General features: G+C 32.0%; 1 protein-coding gene across 1 annotated transcript; it reads right to left on the bottom strand.

Moving 5' to 3' along the window:
* Positions 1 to 1,432: 1,432 nt before the first annotated feature.
* On the bottom strand, positions 1,433 to 3,722 carry LOC143046903 (toll-like receptor 2). The gene has a single exon (XM_076219956.1). It carries the CDS (start codon positions 3,630 to 3,632, stop codon positions 1,521 to 1,523), a length of 2,112 nt encoding a protein of 703 aa, XP_076076071.1. The 5' UTR covers positions 3,633 to 3,722; the 3' UTR covers positions 1,433 to 1,520.
* Between the last annotated feature and the right edge of the window lie 5,340 nt (positions 3,723 to 9,062).

The following is a 9,062-nucleotide window of genomic DNA, read 5'->3' on the forward strand; positions in this document are numbered from 1 at the left end:
CTGACATGGGTTTGAATGATTCTTCATTCAAAGTTTTTAATATCTCAAATTGCAAAATATTGCGACCCAAGAAATAAGATAGGCACTGAATAATATTTTAAGGCAGATAAATCCCAAATCACAGCTTTTATGTGTGACCCTAGACAACAAATAGTGCAGCTTTTAATGAAAGCTTCTACTGCAGCTTTTTATGAAAGCTACTACTTTGTGTATGAAATGACAAGCAAGGCAAAATAAAAAAGGACAGAACTGGGACAGATACTTAATGACACTATACATCAATAAAATGCTTATATTCAGGTCAATTCTCAATAATGAAAATTTGCTTATTTTTCAAGGCGGCCATTTTGAAAATAGCCGCCATTTTGTACTTCAAAGATAGATCAAAACAAAATCTTGCTAAGTATTCAAAGTCAATCAAATATGTTGATTTTTTGCTTCCAGCATCAAATCCACTGTGGTTTGTGCAATACTGGAAAATATGTTAGAACGTACGGCAGCCATTTTGAAATAAGCCGCCATATTGAATTTTGAGGGTGGGTCCATAGCTTATATTTCTCAGTACACAAAAATGTACAATCATGCAAGAATTGGTGCTTTCCTCATTATTTGAGCAATCATTTTCACCGATCGGCCGGACTACAGTATCTAAAAGGAAATTTGTAAAAAATGTATAAAAATATTTCCTGTTTTTCGATGTATTACTTATAAATAGACTTATTTCCCCCAACCCCCCAGTTTACATTACATACAGTATGCAGTTAAAGTTTTCAAAACATTTATTAGATTCATAAACCATCCAGAATTTTTACAAAACTCGAAACCCTTATAAATTTTTATCTTTTGCTATCAAACCAATTTCCTAAATTAGGACAATGGCTAAGAACTTGCACAAAAGTTTAAATTTGCCCTTTTTTGTATCCCGTATACAAGCCTGGTACCTTTGATAACTATTTACACCACTGGGTCGATGCCATTTCTGGTGGACATTTCGTCCCCGAGGGTATCACCAGCCCAGTAGTCAGCACTTCGGTGAAGACATGAATATCAATTCTATGGTAATTTTAATAAATTTCCTGTTTACAAACCATGATTTTTTCAAAATACTAAGGATTTTCTTATTCCAAGCATAGATTTGCTAAGCCGTATTTGGCACAATTTTTTTGGAATTTTGGGTCCTCTATGCTCTTCAACTTTGTACTTGTTTGCTTCATAACTATTTTTATCTGAGCGTCACTGATGAGTCTTATGTAAACGAAACGCGCGTTTGGCGTATAAAATTATAAGCCTGGTACCTTTGATAACTATATATGTCAATCAAAGATTTGTGTTTAACAGGATTAATTTGTTTAACTGTCACTAACTGTAAACTAAGCAATCGTGTTTCATCCTAAGTTCATTCTATTTCTAAATAAATATAATAAGCATTATAAAAAGGAGCATTTCCTTAAGGGCAAATGCAATAAAGAAAGACAAGTAAGAATTGTATAACTTAGCTAAACAGTAAGTATGTCGGAAAATTATGAAATAAAGGAAACTGCAACAGGAGAGTTATCATACGACTTTTTAACACCGTTAATCACAGCAGTCCAGAATAATCTTTTTCCAATTCCTTTTATGTACGATAGATATGGCGTTGTATAGAGTAATGTACGAAGCGCACTTGTCATATGTTTTGAGTCAATCTGTTTAAGCATTATCAGGACCATCGCATTTTTTCCTCGTCGGCGTCTCCTTGCTTGAACAAGGTTAACTTCCCATTGACACCATTCACTTTTAGCAAAGTTATTGGACATAATGACGATAAACTTCCAGCTTTTATTCATAAACTCTTCAATATTGTCGACAATATCTTCGCCTACCGGAAAATCTCTACAATGTATACAAACTTTAAATTCTTCGTCTTCTAGGCGTTTCAAAAGAACCTCGTGAACCCATTTACGATCTTTCTCGCAGTAAACAACATAGACATCAAATTCGTAAGTTCCCGGTAAATCCGACCGAATAGATCTTCGCTGGCGACGTCTATAGAGATGATAAAGGTATAACGCATTGCGGATATTGTTTTGACATTTCAAAGTCACACTTCCTATCAAAATAATTGATACAGCACAGAATAAAACAGACCCAATAAAAATGTCAGAAGGGTCTGATTCACTGCAAGTCTCTTCTGTTGGCAAATAGTCAACTATTTTAGTGTCCTTTAGTTTCTCTGGAAATGAACACAAGTAGTTGTCAGGCCACTTTACCAGTTTTGTAGATAAATTTGAAGCACGGAGGTAATCTACAAACCATTTATGATTGCAAGTACACCAAAATGGATTGTATGATAAATCTAAACTTTCCAAAGATGCAAAAACACTCTCGGGAAATGACGTTTCATTGATTAGATTAATTGCATTTCCATTGAAGTTTAAAATTTTGAGTGATGTCACATTGTGGAAAAGTGTACGATCCCATTTGCTTATACTATTTCCTTGTAATATCAAAATACGAAGAAATGGTTTCTTTTGGAAAAACATGTCTGGCAGGGTTGAGAAAAAAGTCTTTTGCAAAACTAATTTCTGTAAATTGTCCAAAGGTTCAAACATTTGGAGAAAAATAGTTTCGTTTTTTGGCAAATAGTTCCTCGTCAAGTCAAGGTTAGTGAGGTTATGCAAGAATTGGAAAATTGACTTTGAATCAAATCTGTCCAAGTCGGTAAACTTGAAATCATTTTGAATAAACTGTAACTTTTGTAAAGAAATACAATTGAAAGCACGACTTTCAAGTTTTCTTAGTTTCAAATGACTAACTGAAAGCCTTTCTAGACTTGTCAATGGTAAAAATATATCATTGCCGATCTCAATTATTCTATTATTGTCAAGTATCAATTCCCGTAATTTGTTCAAACACCTGAAAGATCTGGATGAAAGCGATCTAATAGCGTTGTCAAATAAAGTCAACTTTTCAAGACTTGGGGCAAGTGTTGATTCATTTGCGGAACAAAATTTCGGAATAATCACTATTTGATTTGCAGTTAGATCCAATTCTTTCACTTTTTCGAAATCATTCGTTATAACCAAACGTTCAATTCGATTATTTCTGCATGTAATTTTTCCAACTAGATTAAAAGGCCTCAAAAATGATGCATCAAAAGTCAATAGAATGTTGAAGTTCAAAGAAAGTGTAGAAATATTAGCTCCAGCTAAATTTTTGAAAAGAGTATCTGGAATTTTTTCCCATCCATTATTTTCGAATTTCAATGTTTCAATTGTAGACAAGTTTACGCTTCGAAGTGAGGTTTCAAGAGTCGATGAATCAAGTTCCTCTTCATATGAAATTTCAAGTGTTCTCATGGTATTCAAATATTTAAACGTGTCATTTGCTACCGTCACAATCCCATTATTTTGCAGTAAAAAATGTCTGATGTTATTATCGGTTACATTATAAAACGTATCCTTGTCCAGATGTAAGAAAGTATTTGACTTTAGCAGTAGTGTTAGAGAATATTCTGGAATATTTGGAATGAATGTTAATGAAAAACACGATGTCTTTAAGCTTTTTCGACTGCAATGACAGAAATTTGTGAAACAACATGTAGCTCCATCGATTAGATAAATCACAAAATAAAATCTTAACACACAAACCATTATAAACTCCTCACTAAACCGATGTGTAACAAACAATAATGTGAAAAATGAATGATATATGCTTCCTGCAGCTATCTAAATTGCAATCGTATAAAATTAAAGTATCATATTCAATATATTTTTTGTAATTTTTAAAGATTGAAGCACGCAACCTTCCTTAAAATGGGGGGAAATACTACTTCTTTTTTTTTTTTTTTTTTTATTATTTTGCTCTTCATTATAAGATACATTGTGTGAAATTGATCGGTCATAAAAATACCAATTTCTTCTTCCTGCTTCTTATAATTGAATAAAAGTTCTTTTTGTAAATTAAAATTCAATTAAAGGATATTCATCTGTAACTTTCAAAATAATTTCTTCCTTTTTCCCCATCTACTGACATGTATTTTCAAATACCATATTTGTTAAATGTTTTCATCATCGATACAAAATTATCATTTTGAATGCTAGGTACTCATTATGTCTACACTAGACTCATCCTTACGGTTTTGCCAAGTACAACTTAGGTAATCTGTTCCTGGAGTAAATAATCCTTAACGTTTGAAAAAGTTTTGTAAACAGCTAATTTATAATTATGACTATATCAATGACAATTCCTGTCAACACAGAAGTGCTGACTACTGGGCTGTTAAACTATGATGGTATTTGAACGATTTTATTTTGTCATACACGCATCAATGTTTTTCAATACAAAAAGAAGCGTTTTTGTTAAAATTTCGAGTCAATAGTTATCAAAGGTAGCAGGATTATAATTTAATACGCCAGACACGCGTTTCGACTACATAGGACTCGCCAGTGACGCTCAGATATCAAAAGTGTTAAAAAGACAAACGAGTGAAAATTTGTAGAGCATTGAGGAACCAAAATTGAAAAAAGGTTATGCAAATACGTCTAAGACAATCTATTCCTGGGAAATGAAAATCCTTGGTTTTCCTAAAAATTCAAAGTTTTGTAACAGGAAATTTATTAGAATGCCCATATCATTGATATTCATGTCAACACCGAAGTATTGACTGGGCTGGTGATACCATCAGTGACGAAACGTTCACCGACAATGACATCGCCCAGTGGTGTAAATGTTTATCAAAGGTACCAGGATTATAATTTAATACACCAGACGCGCGTTTCGTCTAAATTTATCTCATTTTCCTGTTTCGCATAAACATTAGGTTAGTCAAATACACAAATATCTATTTATAGTAAATTGATTGTGTTTAATAACCGTTGTTTCCAATGAAAAAACCCGATAATTTTACATGTTAAATAAATCCGATCATTTCACTCATCCGCAATATACAGCAGTTAGTGATTTCATGGCGTTGTCGATGACATGGTATAAACACAAATGAGAACTAGATACATTTCCTTTCCTTTCATTTTGTACTTTATTTTATTAAAATGTTTTAGGGTCAATGTAATACAAAGTGACCGAACAACACCGATAATTAACTCATGTGCGTTGCACATTCCCGATTAAATGGTTTGTTCGATCACTCGTTTACAATTTTCTGTATTTAAAATTAGATAAGTTATTATATAGGTGTTTTATTGTGAAGAACCGTGACATACCGTTGCAGTTTATATAAATTGGTTAGTTTTGTTTTTACAAAATTTTGGAAAGTATATTAGATAAAATAAAGCTTTGATTCTTTGTTTGAGTTAAACTTTTTTTTTGTTTTGTTTTACCGGTTCAGTGTTTTTTATTAGGTTGTTTGGAGATGTTGTTTCTTCCATCTCCAGCTTTAATGAAGAGACACAGTGACTAGTCATTTATATACTGAAAAATTGTGTCGGTTGTTATACATGAGAGGAATCAGAATAAAGAAGTAATGCCAATTTCTCCTGATTTAATTTCACTGAAGTGCTTTTACAAAAATCTCCACTTCTAGGGGGAGTATTGTTTTGGTTTCAGTTATGGCTATTTTCAGATACCATTTGGTTGTCTGTATAGAAACAAACCATATCATTGTAATAATCCTTAAGTACACATATTATACTTAATATATATTCGAATGTAAGGAAAGATACAAATTATTCATTTGTTATTCAAATTATTCATTTGGGGTAAAAAAAATATAGTATCGTCATTCGTTAAAAATTTGACGATAGTTAACAAAGGTACCAGGATTATAATTTGGTTTCTCTTTGACAAAAAATCAAATGTTTAAATTTTGTATCTTAATTTCTCAAGCAGCAGAAATGAAGTTGAATGTCGTTTTGAGTTAATATTATGTGCAAATTGTTAAGCATATTATATACACTCATTAGCATTACAGTTGAAACAGGAGTAGATATTTCTTTTAGAGACAAATAATACAGGAACAATTAGCATATCCTTTTTTAATATCGACAATTGAAGAAAGCTACGGTAATCATTCAAAACCTTTTTAAAGTCGTTCGTTGCTACTTAACTTCGTCATAGAGATTTTGTAGCATTATGGTGATTGAAATTATCTAGAGATCTTCGAACGCCATCATTATTGAAAATTATATTTGTTCTAGAAGAAGTTTTTGTGAAGAAGGCAAATAACATTGCTTGGAAGGAATAACTCATTTTGAATAATTCTGATCAAAATACCATTTACGCAATTTTACACTATTATCTATGATTGACTTCTTAGAACTCTAATTACGAATTTATTTTGTTATACTCGGAAGCTTATTTGCCGAAACGTTTACCTATGGTGATAAAAGACAAAAAGGAGACGCTGGTCACTCGAATACCAACGCACACCATCTTAAATAGCAACAAGAATGTGTCCAAAGTACACGGATGCCCCACTCAATCATTTTCCATGTTCCATGGACCGTGAAATAGGGTAAAAATCTAATTTGGCATTAAAATAAGAAAGATCATATCATCGGGCACATGTATACTAAGTTTCAAGTTGATTGGACTTCAACTTCATCAAAAACTACCTTGACCAAAAACTTTAACCTGAAGCCAAAAACTTTAACCTGAAATTTGCACTATCATTTTCTATGTTCAGTGAACCGTAAAATTGGGGTCAAAACTCTAATTTGGCATTTAAATTAGAAAGATCATATCATAGGGCACATGTATACTAAGTTTCAAGTTGATTGGACTTCAACTTCATCAAAAACTACCTTGACCAAAAACTTTAACCTGAAGCCAAAAACTTTAACCTGAAATTTGCACTATCATTTTCTATGTTCAGTGAACCGTAAAATTGGGGTCAAAACTCTAATTTGGCATTTAAATTAGAAAGATCATATCATAGGGCACATGTATACTAAGTTTCAAGTTGATTGGACTTCAACTTCATCAAAAACTACCTTGACCAAAAACTTTAACCTGAAGCCAAAAACTTTAACCTGAAATTTGCACTATCATTTTCTATGTTCAGTGAACCGTAAAATTGGGGTCAAAACTCTAATTTGGCATTTAAATTAGAAAGATCATATCATAGGGCACATGTATACTAAGTTTCAAGTTGATTGGACTTCAACTTCATCAAAAACTACCTTGACCAAAAACTTTAACCTGAAGCCAAAAACTTTAACCTGAAATTTGCACTATCATTTTCTATGTTCAGTGAACCGTAAAATTGGGGTCAAAACTCTAATTTGGCATTTAAATTAGAAAGATCATATCATAGGGCACATGTATACTAAGTTTCAAGTTGATTGGACTTCAACTTCATCAAAAACTACCTTGACCAAAAACTTTAACCTGAAGCCAAAAACTTTAACCTGAAATTTGCACTATCATTTTCTATGTTCAGTGAACCGTAAAATTGGGGTCAAAACTCTAATTTGGCATTTAAATTAGAAAGATCATATCATAGGGCACATGTATACTAAGTTTCAAGTTGATTGGACTTCAACTTCATCAAAAACTACCTTGACCAAAAACTTTAACCTGAAGCCAAAAACTTTAACCTGAAATTTGTACTATCATTTTCTATGTTCAGTGAACCGTAAAATTGGGGTCAAAACTCTAATTTGGCATTTAAATTAGAAAGATCATATCATAGGGCACATGTATACTAAGTTTCAAGTTGATTGGACTTCAACTTCATCAAAAACTACCTCGACCAAAAACTTTAACCTGAAGCGGGACAGACGGACGAACGGACGAACGAACGGACGAACGAACAGACGGACGAACGGACGCACAGACCAGAAAACATAATGCCCATAAATGGGGCATAAAAATAGTTATTTTATCTATCCCTATCATTATTAAACGCAATGAATCTTATGCCTAATACTAAGTTTGATTAACTATCTTAATTCCCTTGTAACAAATGCAAAACAATTGTGCCAGAAATAGTAAATTGTATAGCTGAATAGTCAAAATCCTCAGATAGTATCTACCTTTTAAGTAGTTGCCGTGTTAATTGTATTATCTTAATTTGTATGTTCTGATCCTCAAAGTACGTGTATTACATCAATTTCGTAATCATCATCAAAGGTTATGCGATACCGGTATAGCAAAATAATAATAATGCTCCGAAAGTTTTCAGATATGTTTTTTGTTTCTCTTTTATTCTTAATATTAGAATGAATACCTAAATGAAATGGAAAGGGACATATATGGGATATATTTATTCGTATTATATGAATGAATACCTAAATATAATAAAAAGGGACATACATGGGTTTTTTATTCATAATATATGAATAAATACCTACATAAATCATAAAGGGCGAGAGACGACTATTAAATCAAAATTCTGTACAAGACTAGCACCTCTGTTTATAACCAGTTCTTAGCCCCGTGAAATTGTAATGAATAGATAAGTTATAATGTATTTTAAGGTATTTGTTATTGGTATATAAAACAATTTTGTGCATTTATATCATATCATCAATCAGGTAATTATATCTCTCTGTCTTTAATGTTTTGTTATTGTTTTATTGTGTAATTGTTTATGGTGTATTGTTCCATATGGTCGTATTTATTTGAAATATAATAGGCTTCTTCTTCTTGTTGACGCAATTTCGGAAAGATTTTAAATGAAAAAAATAAACTCATTCATATTGTATTGTAGATTTTTAAAAAAGGTGAACAGTATGTTAATGTAAGCATAATATGTATTACGAGATGATATGACTCGTCTTATTTCATGGACGACGATGACAACAACGTACCAAAATTTCAAAATCAAGTAAAACTAAGACAGCTTTTACATTATACGGACGAAATAAATTGGTCATATAATTTGGAATTAGAAAAACACCACTTGACAAAATTTTACCATTTATTTTTGTTTGGCATTAGATCACGACACTTAACTGTTTAAGTTCGCAATATTTTAATTTAACTTCTTTCTATCTTCTAAGTGATCACATATTTTCCAATTCTTCAGAATGTTAGCCTCTCTTCACAAACAAACATGTTTACGACTTGATTATGCAGAAAGAAGAGTGCTCTCCTTTTTACGGGTGGTCGGGCGTCTTGAA

The sequence above is a fragment of the Mytilus galloprovincialis genome, chromosome 9 (assembly GCF_965363235.1).
Source record: "Mytilus galloprovincialis chromosome 9, xbMytGall1.hap1.1, whole genome shotgun sequence".
In the NCBI taxonomy this organism is placed as follows: Eukaryota; Metazoa; Mollusca; class Bivalvia; order Mytilida; family Mytilidae; genus Mytilus; species Mytilus galloprovincialis.

What these genes read in the sequence shown, in the direction of transcription:
- LOC143046903 (XM_076219956.1), bottom strand. Translation starts at nt 3,632, where the DNA reads ATGGTTTGTGTGTTAAGATTTTATTTTGTGATTTATCTAATCGATGGA.